The sequence below is a fragment of the Salvelinus alpinus genome, chromosome 16 (genome assembly GCF_045679555.1).
Source record: "Salvelinus alpinus chromosome 16, SLU_Salpinus.1, whole genome shotgun sequence".
NCBI lineage: Eukaryota > Metazoa > Chordata > Actinopteri > Salmoniformes > Salmonidae > Salvelinus > Salvelinus alpinus.
In genome coordinates, this window is record NC_092101.1 from 17,334,043 (window position 1) to 17,350,475 (window position 16,433).

Genomic DNA, 16,433 nt, shown 5'->3' on the forward strand with positions numbered 1-16,433 from the left:
GACAAGCAGAAGACAGGTCAAGGCAGGCAGAGGTCGGTAATCCAGAGGAAGGCAGAGGTACAGGTCGGCGGTCAGGCAGGCGGGCACAGAGTCCAGAATACAGGCAAGGGTCAAAACCGGGAGGACTAGCAAAGAGAAATAGAAAACAGGCGCAAGGAAAACCACTTGTAAACTTGAAACATACAAGACGTACTGGCCCAGAGAGCCAGGAAACACAGGGATAAATACATAGGGGGAGACAAGCAACACCTGGAGGGGGTGGCGACAATAACGAGACAGGTGAAACAGATCAGGGTGTGACAATAAGAGGTGTCAATTGATAGTACTAAGGAAAGTTCACACTCTGATAGGTGAGATCCTGTGAAGCTAGCAGGTGGTACATCCTGTGAAGAAGTTCATAGAGACACTCAGCACTTCTAAACCCACCAGTCTGAGAAGACAAAGACCCCATCTCTCTTACACTCTCTCAAACACGTTCTCAGACACGCTCTTTGAAAACATGGCTGCCACATCTCTCCTGCTCCTGTTCATCACACTCTGACCTGCTCCAGGGCTCACAGGTAAGACCAAACTTCAGCTTTGACGTCTACACACTCTTGGGTGAGAGGGAAGCAGAGAGAGAAACTTTTTACCTTCTCACCTTTGTCTATTCTCTAGAACAGCAAATGGACGTAAGGGATATAGACACACAGAAGGTCTTCTTTCTGGTTTTACAAGGTAACCTGACAATTATGGTACAACGAATCAATTAGTTGTATGGTAAAGAGTAGAACAATTGATGTGATGAAAAATAAATGAACATCTTGTATCAATGTGATAGCCAACCACTGCTTACATTTCATTAGGGCAAATCTCTCTGTCCCAGCCTACCAAGACTCGGGCATAGTGAATGTAAATGGAGCAGAAGCCAGATGCCACTCCAAACCCTACATCAGTGTTACTCACTATATTTTTGTAAGTAAGCCACTTTTGGTTGAGACAATCATTCAGAGGACCGCACAGATCTTCAAAATGTTGTCACCTTTAGCACACACTGCTTCAGAAGTGTGACACAAGGCTCCAGAAATGGGTAACACCTGATCTTAGTTCACCTTGCAATGTGTCATTTGCCTGCAGCTCCACTATCTCGCTCTCTATTCCAGCACGGTCAGGACAGAGGGCTGTGATGACTGGGGTCAGAGATGCCACTGGCACATGAAAGGGGTTCTCAATGAAGTTGGAATAACTCCTTGTACTCCATGATATCCTTGAATCTTGACTCAAACTCCAACTCTTCCAACACACACACACACACACACACACACACACACACACACACACACACACACACACACAAATTCATCATAGCTGTTGCAGTATGTCTGGGTTGGATGTGGTGACTGCTCTTAGTTTTGGGAAATGAACAAAACTGTCTCAGGTATGAACAGTGTGGTGATTTCCTTTTGAAATTCTGTGACCACACGCAGCATTTTGCCCGGAGGTTTATCTTTCCCTGGGAGCTGCAGCCGTGTTCAGGTGGCAGGTGACGTCAGTTAAAAAGCCAGCTTTAATATCCACTGCAGATCAACCAGCTTTGGCTCCTCTCTCCCCTTGCTTGCAACAAATTCACAGATTTGAGGGAGGAGAGAAATCATTCCAAAACTAGTTGAGTATCTGCAGCATCAGCATTTGTGTGTTCGATTACAGGCTCAAAACGGCCAGAAAAAGTAATTTCTTCTGAAACTCGTCCGTCTATTCTTGTTCTGAGAAATGAAGGCTAATCCATGCGAGAAACTGATGATCTCGTACAATGCTGTGTACCACTCCCTTCACAGAACAGCGCAAACTGGCTCTAACCAGAATAGAAAGAGTGGGAGGCCCCGGTGCACAACTGAGCAAGAGGACAAGTACATTAATGTCCAGTTTGAGAAAAATATGCTTAATGTCCTCAACTGGCAGCTTCATTAAATAGTACCCGAAAAAACACCAGTCTCAACGTCAACAGTGAAGTGGCGACTCCGGGATGCTGGCCTTCTAGGCAGAGTTGCAAAGAAAAAGCCATATCTCAGACTGGCCAAGAAAAAGAACACAGACACTGGACAGAGGAACTCTGCCTAGAAGGCCAGCATCCCGGAGTCGCCTCTTCACTGTTGACATTGAGACTGGTGTTAAGTAAAAAGCAGCAGTAAAATAACAATATGTACATGTAGGTAGAGTTAGTGACTATGCATATGTAACCCTCTCACCAGGCTCGAATTTGACTCTCACGATATTAACTTACGTAGAGTATCTCAACAGCATGGGATGTTAGGTGAGAAGGACATCTCCAATAAGAATCCCTATTGTAAACTATCTAGGGTTAAGACAAATAGGGTATTAATTTCAGATGGAATGAGTATAGATTTTTGTTATTGTACAAGGATATACTTTCCCATGCATTAAATTGAAACAGTAAATGACTCCACCAAGGCAACATACATAAGGTTCAAAATGTGTATTACATTTTCAAAGCACCACGTCAAAAAAAATAAAAATAAAAAAATAAACTCCAATGAGTCGTGCACAACCCATGTCCAAATTATTTCAAGCTTGTTTAACCTGTTGGAGCTAAAACAAAATGACGACACACAAAGTCCCGAAGCACCTCACGTAGTGGGAACATGAACTCGTTAATCTTTCCCAAGCAATTCTCTCTGGGTGTCACACGATGCTAGGCTAACCTCAAGGCTGTCAAATACCTCCATGATGAGACGGTAGAGTCAGTCTTTACTAAGTCTTTCTTAACAAAATTATAACAGCTCTTATAAAATAAAATCTGTATTTCCCTTAAACTCGATAGGTATGGGTTTTGTTCTATTTTTAGGTTTTTATCATTTTTCTTCAACAGTCGTAATGTCCATCCTTTTCTCAACTTCTCTCCCTCCCTTTTTTCCCCAGGCCTCCTGTCAACCAGGTCAATTCCCATTGGCCACAATTTAACAAGCGACCTTATTGGTCAAAACTTAATCTTAAAAGTAAACCAACCTATTCACTTATACATAAAATAAATGCATTAACAACATTACAATTCGGGAGCAATTCAATCACCTTTTAAATATAATACCAATTAATTATAACAAATAAACTCAATACTTGGTTCTAACAAGGGTATTACACATAGATAATAAACAGAGTAGCTGCAGTGTAAAAGAGGGGTTTGGGTAGCCCTTTGATTAGCTGTTCAGGAGTCTTATGGCTTGGGGGTAGAAGCTGTTAAGAAGCCTTTTGGACCTAGACTTGGCACTCCGGTACCACTTGTCGTGCGGTAGCAGAGAACAGTCTATGACTAGGGTGGCTGGAGTCTGACAATTTTGACCATTGTTAGGGCCTTCCTCTGACACCGCCTGGCATAGAGGTCCTGGATAGAAGGACGCCTGGCTCCAGTGATGTACTGGGCCGTACGCACTACCCTCTGTAGTGCCTTGCGTTGGAAGCTGAGCAGTTGCCATACCAGGCAGCAACGCAACCAGTCAAGATGCTCTCGATGGTGCAGCTGTAAAACCATTTGAGGATCTGAGGACACATGCCAAATCTTTTCAGTCTCCTGAGGAGGAATATGTTTTGTCGTGCCCTCTTCACGACTGCCTTGGTGTGCTTGGACCATGTTAGTTTGTTGGTGATGTGGACCCCAAGGAACTTGAAGCTCTCAACCTGCTCCACTACAGCCCTGTCGATAAGAATGGGGGCATGCTCGGTCCTCCTCTTCCTGTAGTCCACAATCATCTCCTTTGTCTTGATCACGTTGAGGGAGAGGTTGTTGTCCTGGCACCACACGGCCAGGTCTCTGACCTCCTCTCTATAGGCTGTCTCATCGTTGTCGGTGATCAGGCCTACCACTGTTGTGTCATGGGCAAACTTGATGATGGTGTTGGAGTCGTGCCTGGCCATGCAGTCATGAGTGAACAGGGTGTACAGGAGGTGACTGAGCACGCACCCCTGAGGGGCCCCTGTGTTGAGGATCAGTATGGCGGATGTGTTGATACCTACCCTTACCCACATGGGGCGGCCCGTCAGGAAGTCCAGGATCCAGTTGCAGAGGGAGGTGTTTAGTCCCAGGGTCCTTAGCTTAGTGATGAGCTGTGAGGGCACTATGGTGTTGAACTCTGAGCTGTAGTCAATGAATAGCATTCTCACATAGGTGTTCCTTTTGTCCAGGTGGGAAAGGGCAGTGTTGAGTGCAATAGACTGCATCTGTGGATCTGTTGGTGCGGTATGCGAATTGGAGTGGGTCTAGGGTTTCTGGGATAATGGTGTTGATGTGAGCCATTACCAGCCTTTCAAAGTCTTCATAGCTACAGATGTGAGTGCTATGGGTCAGTAGTCATTTAGGCAGGTTACCTTATTGTTCTTGGGCACAGGGACTATGGTGGTCTGCTAGAAACATGTTGGTATTACAGACTCAGTCAGGGGCATGTTAAAAATGTCAGTAAGACACTTGCCAGTTGTTCAGCGCATGCTCGCTGTACACGTCCTGGTAATACGTTTGGCCCTGCGGCCTTGTGGATGTTAGAGACATCCTGTACCTCATCGCCGACTTCCACCTCATCGCCGACTTCAACCAGGTATGCTCCCAGGTAGGATGCCAGGTGGCGCTCCTACGGGGGGGGGGGGGGGGAGGTACTGTCACACCCTGATCTGTTTCACCTGTCTTTGGGATTGTCTCCACCCCTCTCCAGGGGTCAACCATCATCTCCATTATTCCCTGTGTATTTATACCTGTGTTCTGTTTGTCTGTTGCCAGTTCGTCTTGTTTGTCAAGCCAACCAGCATTTTTGTGTCAGCTCCTGCTTTTCCCTAGTCTTTCTTTTCTCCTCCTAGTTTTTGATCCTTGCCTGTCTTAACCTTGTACCCACCCACCCTCTGCCTGTCCTTGACCCTGAGCCTGCCTGCCGTCCTGTACCATTGCCCCTGTTGCTGAAATAAACATTGTTACTTCGACACTGTCTGCATCTGGGTCTTACCTTGATACGAGATAGTACGAACTGGCCATGACAGACCCGGGCCAGCTGCACGACGCCATCTCCACCCAAGGAGCCACCATCGGTATGCATGAGGAATTGCTTCGTGGCCTTGTGGAGGTCATCCAAACGTTGGCTGAACGCCATGCCCGGGCGTTGGACAGTTGCTGGAGCAATTCCACGGGTTGTCTGGGAGTCCGCCTACCACGGTCGTAACCCCACAGCTCCTCAGCTGCTAGCAGCGCCTCTCACCTGACACTGACAGATTATTTTGATTTAGATAGATTGGTTCCTATTTTGCCCATTTCTCTTCCCTGCCGGGAAAAGACATAGATGATGGACAATCTATTCCTAGTATTAACTAAATGTCTGTCTCTTACCAACTGAATCCTGTTGTGAATGGAGTTTGGCCGTTTTAAATTGTGTACATTGTGAAATAAAATAAGCATATTTTTTTAGGTGTCTAGAGTGGTGTGGCCACACAATGTTAACGTCTAGTTGTTCATGGTTGGCACGTAGGCACACAATGGGGTCAAAGAAAGGAGGGCATCGACCATGTAAGACAAATAGCTCTTGTCTTGAATGAGGGAGAAAGCATAGACTTTATAAATAGGTAATAACAGGGGATAAGCTGGTGGAATTCTCTGATGTTATGTAAAATACGCTCGGTTAATGTTGCACAATGCATAGTAGGAGGGGAGAATCACTGAATGTGGGAAACCAGCACCATGTTGATTCTTTCCACTGGGGACGCTGCATAATCTCTTGGATGTAAGACTGGATAACTTTCAGAAATATTTCTGACTCTTGTCCCCTCTGCTGGATATACTACAGTAGCTGAGACACATGGCTGACAAAATGAGTCTACAAGCATTTCTTAACTAAATACAAGCATTACAGTGATATTAAACCATGAATACTATCTGGAATTACAATTACTTTAAGACATTTTTTCAAGTGAAAAAGTAGTGATTAAAACAGTCCATCTGTTTGATCAAAGAAAGTTAACTAATAGTACAATTAGGTAGGAAAATATATTCTCCTCGGGCTGTTTTCCAACAAATATTAAGTCACAATGTGGTAGATGATCTAGGCCTATAAGAGGTGTCAATTGATAGTACGTAAGGAAAGTTCACACTCTGATAGGTGAGATCCTGTGAAGCTAGCAGGTGGTACATCCTGTGAAGAAGTTCATAGAGACACTCAGCACTTCTAAAACCACCAGTCTGAGAAGACAAAGACCCCATCTCTCTTACACTCTCTCAAACACGTTCTCAGACACGCTCTTTGACAACATGGCTGCCACATCTCTCCTGCTCCTGTTCATCACTCTCCTGCCTGCTCCAGGGCTCACAGGTAAGACCAAACTTCACCTTTGACGTCTACACACTCTTGGGTCAGAGGGCAGCAGAGTGGGACATTTGACCTTCTATTCTCTAGAACAGCAAAAGGACTCTAGTGACATAGACACACAGAAGGTCTTCTTTCTGGTTTTACAATGTAACCTGACAATTATGGTACAATTAATAATTTAGTTGTATTGTAAAGTATAGTAAACGCACAAATATGGAAAACCTTGTGCCGAAATACATTTGAAAATATTTTGGTTTCCAGCGAGACAGTCTTTAAACAAATATGAATTGAACTGAAAAGGAGAAGAACCAAAGAAACTAAACGTGAAGGGGGTGAACGATGGGAAGTTCTTGACTTTTGATTCCCTTAAAATCATTCTCAATTTTTCTTTATTATGAAATGTAAATGTGATGTAATGTATGGTATTGATGTTGAATGAGAAAAAAAAATTAAGCAAGAAAAATACAAATAACAATAAAGTAATAAAAACACTTTTTAAAAGTAAAGAGCAGAATCCAGGCTGTATCACAACAGGCCATGATTGAGTCCCATAGGGCGGCGCACAATTGTCCCAGCATCGTCCGGGTTGGCCGTCATTGTAAATAAGAATTTGTTCTTAACTGACTTGCCTAGTTAAATAAAGCTTAAATTTAAAAAATATATACTCTACCGTTCAAAAGTTTGGGGTCACTTAGAACTGTCCTTGTTTTTGAAAGAAAAGCGTTTTTTTTTTAAATAACATAAAATTGATCAGAAATACAGTGCAGACATTGTTAATGTTGTAAATGACTATTTTCGCTGGAAACGGCCTATCTACATAGGCGTACAGAGGCCCATTATCAGCAACCATCACTCCTGTGTTCCAAAGGCACGTTGTGTTAGCCTTTTAAAATGATAAACTTGGATTAGCTAATTGCTCATTAGAAAGCCCTTTTGCAATTATGTTAGCACAGCTGAAAACTGTTGTTCTGATTAAAGAAGCAATAAAACTGGCCTTCTTTAGACTAGTATCTAGAGTATCTAGAGCATCAGCATTTGTGGGTTCGATTACAGGCTTAAATGGCCAGAAACAAAGCACTTTCTTCTGAAACTCGTCAGTATATTCTTGTTCTGCGAAATGAAGGCTATTCCATGCAAGAAATTGCCAAGAAACTGAAGATCTCGTACAATGCTGTGTACTACTCCCTTCACAGAACAGCGCAAACTGTCTCTAACCAGAATAGAAAGAGGAGTGGGAGGCCCTGGTGCACAAATGAGCAAGAGGACAAGTACATTACTGTCCAGTTTGAGAAAGAGACGCCTCAAGTCCTCAACTGGCAGCTTCATTAAATAGTACCTGCAAAACACCAGTCTCAATGTCAACAGAGAAGAGGCGACTCCGGGATGCTGGCTTTCTAGGCAGAGTTGCAAAGAAAAAGCCATATCTCAGACTGGCCAATAAAAAGAAAATATTAAGATGGGCAAAAGAACACAAACACTGAGGAAGATTGGGAAAAAAGTGTTATGGACATGCGTATCTAAGTTTGAGGTGTTTGGATCACAAAGAAGAACATTCGTTAGACGCAGAAAAAATTCAAAGATGCTGGAGGAGTGCTTGACGCCATCTGTCAAGCATGGTGGAGGCAATGTGACGGTCTGGGGGTGCTTTGGTGGTGGTAAAGTGTGAGATTTGTACAGGGTAAAAGGGATCTTAAAGAAGGAGGGCTGTTACTCCATTTTGCAACGCTTAATTGGAGCCAATTTCCTCCTACAACAGGACAATGACCCAAAGCACAGCTCCAAACTATGCAAGAACTATTTAGGGAACAAGCAGTCAGCTGGTATTCTGTCTATAATGGAGTGGCCGGCACAGTCACCGGATCTCAACCCTATTGAGCTGTTGTGGGAGCAGCTTGACCGTATGGTACGCAAGAAGTGCCTATCAAGCCAATCCAACTTGTGGGAGGTGCTTCAGGAAGCATGGGGTGAAATCTCTTCAGATTACCTCAACAAATTGACAACTAGAATGCCAAAGGTCTGCAAGGCTGTAATTGCTGCAAATGGAGGATTCTGTGACGAAAGCAAAGTTTGGACACAATTATTATTTAAATTAAAAATCATTATTTATAACCTTGTCAACGTCTTGACTATATTTCCTATTCAGTTTGCAACTAATTTCATGGATGCTTAAATGTAAAACAAGGACATTTCTAAGTGACCCCAAACTTTTGAATGGTAGTGTAAATATATTTTTTAAATGTCATGAAAAATAATTAAATATATTGTATCGAAGTGATAGCCTACCACTACCTACGTTTAATTTAGGCAAATCTCTCTGTCCCAGCCTACCAGGACTCTGGGATAGTGAATGGAGCAGAAGCCAGACGCCACTCCAAACCCTACATGGTCTCTGTACAAGCAAAGAAGTCACACATCTGTGGAGGGTTCCTCGTGTCTGAGAGCTTTGTCATGACAGCCGCCCACTGCTACAAATGGTAATTGTGTTTTACTCTTATCCTATTGAACTATTTATGTAAGAAAATTACATCTTCAACTACTCACACCTAAAAGTCATAAATAATTCTGTGGTATCTGTTAAAAATTGCAGATTTGTTTTATGCTGTAGAATGTTCTGTGTGCTTAGCTGCTCAGTAAGTATACTGTGGTTTCCTCTTCGTAGGGCTGTGAATCTGACGGTTGTGGTTGGTGCTCATGACATTACAAGACAGGAAAGTTCATCTTACAGGATTGATGTGAAATATTACCACATACATCCTGGTTACAATGCTAAGAGATTGGAGAACGACATCATGCTGTTGCAGGTACATGACAGAGGAAGTATGCACAATGTGAGAATGTCTCTTAGCTTAGCACCCCATTCCCCAAATAATAAATGCCAAATGTACTGTTATAAATAACATATCTACATATATTAACATTTCATTTTTTTTCAAACGAGGTGTAATTTACATCTACATTTTAGTCATTTAACAGATGCTCTTATGCAGACTAACTTACAATATTGAGTGCGAACATCTTCATTTTTTTGGTACTGGTCCTCCCTGGGAATCGAACCCACAACTTTGGCAACTTACAAGCGCCATGCTCAACCAACTGAGCCACACAAGACCCATAGTCATGTATGAAAACCTTTGACCATGTGCGTACATAGTGGCCTATTGATGTTGCATAATATATCATCTAGCTTATTAGAAAACCTAACTACAGTCATGTGCTCTAACTGTAGCTTGTCAAAAAGACCCCGAAGAGCAAAGCTGTGCAGCAGATCCCTCTCCCTAAGAAAGACCAGGACATCAAGGCCAAATCTTTCTGTACCGTGGCAGGGTGGGGTGCCACAGAAACAGGGGGCACTGCAAACCCACGCCTTCTGGAGGTGAATGTCACCGTTGTAGACAGACGTTCCTGCCAGAGATCTTGGGGGAACACTGCCACCATAACCCCGTCTCTGATATGTGCCGGTGGTACCGCTGCTGATTATAAGGGTGTTTGCCAGGTATGGTCATAGAATGTAGTTAAAGGGCAACCTCACCACTTTTAAACCTCATTTTCATTATCACCAGCACAATACCAGTTTGAACATGGCGCATTTCAACACTTTGTAGAAAAAAGTTAAAAAGTTCTACCCAATGACAACATCAAAAATTAAAATATTTTCAGTCACTATGTGATTTGTGGCGACATGGGGAGGAAGGAAATACCCTCCCTTGGCCTAGAAACTCGTTGCAGGTCTTGAAAATAATTTTAACCACAGATCCTACAAATGCGTTTCCACAGATGAACAGATTATTTCCAAAACGCTACATCCACAAGTGTTTTTTTCCATCAGAAATGATTGCTTATGGGTACCTTCATGTGTGTAAAATATTTATATTCCCGGTCACAGAGTCCACCTGTGGTAAATTCAATTGATTGGACATGATTTAGAAAGGCACACACCTGTCTATATAAGGTCCCACACTTGACAGTGCATGTCCGGGCAAAAACCAAGCCATGAGGACGAATTAATTGTACGTAGAGCTGCGAGACAGGATTATGTCAAGGCACAGATCTGGGGAAGGGTGCCAAAAAATGTATGCATTACAGTGGCCTCTATCATTCTTAAATGGAAGAAGTTTGAAACCACCAAGACTCTTTCTAGAACTGGCCACCGAGCCAAACTGAGCAATCGGGGGAGAAGGGCCTTGGTCAGGGAGGAGACCAAGAACCTGATGGTCACTCTGACAGAGCTCTAGAGTTCCTCTGTTGAGATGGGAGAACCTTCCAGAAAGCCAACCATCTCTGCAGCACTTCACCAATCAGGCTTTTATGGAAGAGTGGCCACTCCTCAGTAAAAGGCGCATGACAGCCTGCTTGGAGTTTGTCAAAAGGCACCTAAAGGACTCTTAGATTATGAGAAACAAGATTATATTGTCTGATGAAACCAAAATTGAACTCTTTGGCCTGAATGCCAAGAGTCACTTTTAGAGGAGACCTGGCACCATCCCTACGATGAAGCATGGTGTTGGCAGCATAATGCTGTGGGGATGTTTTTCAGCGACAGGGACTGGGAGACTAGTCAGGATCGAGGCAAAGATGAACGGAGCAAAGTACAGAGAGATCCTTGATGAAAACCTGCTCCAGAATGCTCAGGAACTCAGACTGGGGGCGAAGGTTCATGATCGAACAGCTCTGGAGACCTGAAAATAGCTGTGCAAATCAAATCAAAAACTTTATTTGCCACATGCTCCGAATACAACAAGTGTAGACTTTAACGTGAAATGCTTACTAACAAGCCCTTAACCAACAGTGCAGTTCAAGAAGAAGAAAATATTTACCAAGTAGGCTAAAAGAAAAAGTAGTAATAAAAAGTAACACAATAACGAGGTTATATACAGGGGGCACCGGTACCGAGTCAGTGTGCAGGGGTACAGGCAAGTTGTGGTAATCTGTACATGTAGGTGGGGGCGAAGTAACTATGCACAGGTAACAAACAAACAGGGAGTAGCAGCAGTGTACAAGAGAGGGGGGGGGGGGTTCATTTGTATTAATTGTTCAGCAGTCTAATGGCTTGGGGGTAGAAGCTGTTGATGAGCCTTTTGGTCCTAGACTTGCGGTAGCAGAGAAAACAGTCTATAACTTTGGTGACAGGAGTCTGACAATTTTATGGGCTTTCCTCTGACACCGCCTATTATATAGGTCCTGTATGGCAGGAAGCTTGGCCCCAGTGATGTATTGGGCCGTTTGCACTACCCTCTGTAGTGCCTTGCGGTCGGAGGCCGAGCAGTTGCCATACCAGGCAGTGATGCAACCAGTCAGGATGATCTCGATGGTGCAGCTGTAGAACCATTTGAGGATCTGAGGACCCATGCCAAATATTTTCAGTCTCCTGAGGGGGAATAGGTTTTGTTGTGTCCTCTTCACGACTGTCTTGGTGTGCTTGGACCATGATAGATCGTTGGTGATGTGGACACCAAGGAACTTGAAACTCTCGACCTGCTCCACTACAGCCCCATCGATGTTAATGGGGGCCTGTACGGCCCGCCTTTTCATGTAGTCCAAGATCAGCTCCGTTGTCTTGCTCACATTGAGGGAGAGGTTGTTGTTCTAGCACCACACGGTCAGTTCTCTGACCTCCTCCCTATAGGCTGTCTCATCGTTGTCGGTGATCACTACCACTGGTGTGTCGTCAGCAAACTTAATGATGGTGTTGTAGTTGTGTTTGGCCATGCAGTCGTGGGTGAACAGGGAATACAGGAGAGGACTAAGTACACACCCCTGAGGGGCCCCAGTGTTAAGGATCAGCGTGGCAGACGTATTGTTGCCTACTCTTACCACCTGGGGGCGGCCTGTCAGGAAGTCCAGGATCCAGTTGCAGAGGGAGGTGTTTAGTCCCGGAGTCCTTAGCTTAGTGATGAGCTTTGTGGGCACTATGGTGTTGAACGCTGAGCTGTGGTCGATGAACAGCATTCTCAGATACAGTTGAAGTCGGAAGTTTACATACACCTTAGCCAAATACATTTAAACTCAGTTTTTCACAATTCCTGACGTTTAATCCTGGGTTTCTGTAATAGTTTAAGCTATGATAGCTAATTTACTCTTAAAATATTTACAGCAACGCTCCCCATCCAACCTGACAGAGCTTGAGAGGATTTGCCAAGAAGAATGAGAGAAACTCCCCAAATAGAGTTGTGCCAAGCTTGTAGTGTTATACCCAAGAAGAATCGATGCTGTAATCGCTGCCAAAGGTGCTTCAAGAAAGTACTGAGTAAAGGGTCTGAATACTTATGTAAATGTGATATTTAATTTTATATAAATGATTAAAAATGTCCAAAAAACTGTTTTTGCTTTGTCATTATGGAATATTGTATGTGGATTGATGAGGGAAAAAACTATTTTAAATCAGTTTTACAATAAGGTTGTAACGTAACAAAATGTGGAAAAAGTCAAGGGGTCTGAATACTTTCCGAAGGCACTGTATGTCTGTCATTGAACAACCCCATGCATTGATTAGATAGTGAAACAACACAACAATCTCTTTGATAATTTCTTTAAACAATAAAAGCTAATTTACCAACATTTCTGAAATTGGATATGCAGCGTTTTGGAATGAAACTCTTCATATTTAAACACTGGTTTGGTGCTGGAGATAATGAATGAGGTTGAAAAGTGTTGGAATTGCCCTTTAATTCTGATAATGCATTAATAATAAAGACGTGATTTGCTTTGCAAATGTAGAGTAAGTTTGTTTTTTCCCTCCATTGTTTCAACTATCATTGCAAGGAGATTCAGGAGGTCCTCTGGTGTGTAAGGGGACAGCAGTAGGAGTTGTGTCATTCAACCAGCAAGGAAACTGCAATGAGCCACAGAAGCCCAACGTCTACACCAAAATATCCAAGTATCTTTCCTGGATCAAGTCTATCATTAAGTATTAAGGAATGAGACATTAACTGAGTGACAAATATATATCATTGTATCAAACAATAAAGGCTGTCCGTTCTTCAATGAGCTCTGTACCGTGTCTGTGTGCTTGTGTGTGTGTGTATGCTCGAGTAGGATAGAGTGTATATGCATGCACGTGTATGTTTGTATTTTAGTTCATTTCCAGTAACAGCCTCAAGTCATTTGCATTTGGATTACTGTTACAGTGCTATTTGGGGTGTTAATTGGATTAATTCCAACATTTATTGATTTGTTGTGTTTTTATTTTATTCAATTTGTGTACTTGTTTGACATTTTATTGCATTGTTAGGAGCTAGTAACATAAGCTTTTTGCTGCATGCGCTATAACATCTGCTAAACTGCGTACATAACCAATAAACGTTTGATTTGAGTATACATCTTCAGACAGCTAGCTCTTCTCGCATCTTCAGCGGTCATCACCAAACACCACCCCCCCCACATGGAAACTTGTGGTCAAGACAACAGAGTAGCTCGTTTCATAAAGCTGTCACAATGCTTTGAAACCACAACACAGCTTCTGTTTTCAGACCAGAGGACGTGGTGATCACTGTGGTGTCTGTCTGTCTTCAGAAAGTATTCATACCCCTTGATTTATTTCACATTTTGTTGTTGCAGCCTGAATTCAAAAGGGATTGAATATTTTTTTTTTCCTGACCCATCTACACACAATATCCCATAATCCCAAAGGGAAAACATGTTTTAGAAATGTGTACAGAAAAAATGATATACAGAAATATCTAATTTACATAAGTATTCACACCCCTGAGTCAATACTTTGTAGAAGCACCTTTGGCAACGATTACAGCTGTGAGTTTTTCTGGGTCTCTAAGAGTTTTCCACACTTGGATTGTGCAACATTTGCCCATAATATTTTTCAAAATTCTTCAAGCTCTGTCAAATTGGTTGCTGAACATTGTTAGACAACCATTTTCAGGTCTTGCTAAGATTTTAAAGTAGATTTAAGTCAAAACTGTAACTCGGCCACATTCACTGTCTTCTTGGTAACTCCAGTGTAGATTTGGCCTTGTGTTTTAGGTTATATTCCTCCTGAAGGGTGAATTCATTTCCCAGTGTCTGGTGGAAAGCTGACTGAACCAGGTTTTCGTCTAGGATTTAGTATTCAGGACAAAAAGTGAATTGCTTTGACACATTTTTTGCAGTATTACTTTAGTGCCAAACGAAGCATTTGTGTTTAGTGCCAGATCAGAGGCAGTAGGGAAGACCAGGGATGTTCTCTTGATACGTGTGTGAATTGGACCATTTTCCTGTCCTGCTAAGCATTCGAAATGTTACAAGTACTTGGGGGAGTCAGGGAAAATGTATGGAGTAAAAAGTACATTCTTTTCTTTAGGAATGTAGTGAAGTAAAACTTGTCAAAAATATAAATAGTAACCAGAGTCTCTGGGTTCGCGCCCAGGCTCTGTCGCAGCCGGCCGCGACCGGGAGGTCCGTGGGGCGACGCACAATTGGCATAGCGTCGTCCGGGTTAGGGAGGGTTTGGCCGGTAGGGATATCCTTGTCTCATCGCGCTCCAGCGACTCCTGTGGCGGGCCGGGCGCAGTGCGCGCTAACCAAGGGGGCCAGGTGCACGGTGTTTCCTCCGACACATTGGTGCGGCTGGCTTCCGGGTTGGAGGCGCGCTGTGTTAAGAAGCAGTGTGGCTTGGTTGGGTTGTGCTTCGGAGGACGCATGGCTTTCGACCTTCGTCTCTCCCGAGCCCGTACGGGAGTTGTAGCGATGAGACAAGATAGTAATTACTAGCGATTGGATACCACGAAAATTGGGGAGAAAATGGGATAAATTTAAAAAAAATATATATATATATATATATATAAATAGTAAAGTACAGATACACCCAAAAAAAGGTTCAATTTCAATGAGCACAACAACTTCCTCTTAAACTAACATTACATTTTAAAATGTGATTTACTGTTGTTTCTACAGTGACTAGAAAGGTATGGCCCTTTCGTAGTTTACATGTCGTTCTGAATGGGTGCACTGTGTAGGCCTATCTCAGCTAGTTTTACATTGTAAGAAGATATGCCCCCCCCCCTCTTCCTCTAGTGCAGGACCACTGAGAGTGGCAAGGTCTTATGACCGTCACTGTGTCTTTCAAAGCATCAAGAATGTCGTCAGCCTTTGTAAACCACCGGTTGTTCATAGTTGGCATGGTAACACAGGAGAGCATCAACCAGGAGAAGACAAGGCTCTTGCATGAGGGAGAGGGAGTTGACCTATATGAGGTAAATGCAGCACTGCATGCAACTATGAGTATTCATACACTCTAAATTACCACCAGCCAATCATATACAAACAGTATAAGGTCATCAACACGACAACAAGGAGGATTGGCAACATTAAAGTGACACTAATAATCAGTGTGTCACATATAAGGTCCCCATGATAACCCTCCACCTATTCATATGCAGAAGGGCCGACAGAGTTATGGTAAATGCAGAAAACACGTACCTTGGCTTTATAGGAAAACCATACAAAGATCGATAGAAACATCATAGATAGTCATCATAGAAGTGAAACCACAGCTGTCCTCAGATCGACCATCTTGTGTATACAAAGGGGCCAAGGGTGAATCAGGTATTCCTGACAAGCCCTCCAAGCAAGATGCACACCACAAACAAACTACTTACTGTTCCCCTGACCTATCTGGGTAATTCTCTCTCCTGAACTTGATGGGAACACATCAATGAGATCTGAACAAATGCCTATTACCTTACCGTTTAGTTCATTGTGGCCACTTTTACTATCTCATCAATGGGAAAAAAGCACAGAAGAATACCCTGCAGTACCATCTCTGTCAGATACAATGTGGAACACAAATGCAACCAACTATGAAGATGTTGACACTGGTAATGACATCATGATTCTGAAGGTAGGCCTATAGTGACATATTTGTATCAATAGAATTTGTCTTTATATTATTATTTACACTATTACTAAGTGTACATCCTAACAGGTCATACGCATTCATCAGTAATTGCTAATACTACAGATTCCCACGTTTTGGCCTACACATGTGTTTCAAGCTGTCTAAGAAGGCTAAATCAAGCAAAGCTGTGAAAACAGGGAAAATTCTAGGACCAAGTCATCAAACCCAACACCAAGTGCCTTGTTGATGACCTTCAAGTGGTGGACATGACTACCATT

The 16,433-nt window shown here is 43.0% G+C and overlaps 1 protein-coding gene across 8 annotated transcripts; it reads left to right on the forward strand.

Annotated features, from left to right (window-relative positions):
• The first annotated feature begins 430 nt into the window (after positions 1-430).
• LOC139541007 (mast cell protease 1A-like) lies at positions 431-13,310 on the forward strand. 8 transcript variants are annotated; one of them, XM_071345151.1, is made up of 6 exons: positions 431-560; positions 6,255-6,332; positions 8,653-8,803; positions 8,989-9,157; positions 9,556-9,822; positions 13,089-13,310. In XM_071345151.1, exons 2-6 carry the CDS (start codon positions 6,272-6,274, stop codon positions 13,128-13,130), a joined length of 690 nt encoding a protein of 229 aa, XP_071201252.1. In that variant the 5' UTR covers positions 431-560; positions 6,255-6,271; the 3' UTR covers positions 13,131-13,310. The 8 variants fall into 8 exon arrangements, with proteins under 8 accessions (XP_071201252.1, XP_071201254.1, XP_071201251.1 ...); XM_071345157.1 differs by lacking the exon at positions 431-560 and adding an exon at position 10,387 and having other exon boundaries at positions 6,190-6,332; positions 8,989-9,130; XM_071345153.1 differs by lacking the exon at positions 431-560 and having other exon boundaries at positions 6,180-6,332; positions 13,098-13,310.
• The last annotated feature ends 3,123 nt before the right edge of the window (positions 13,311-16,433 follow it).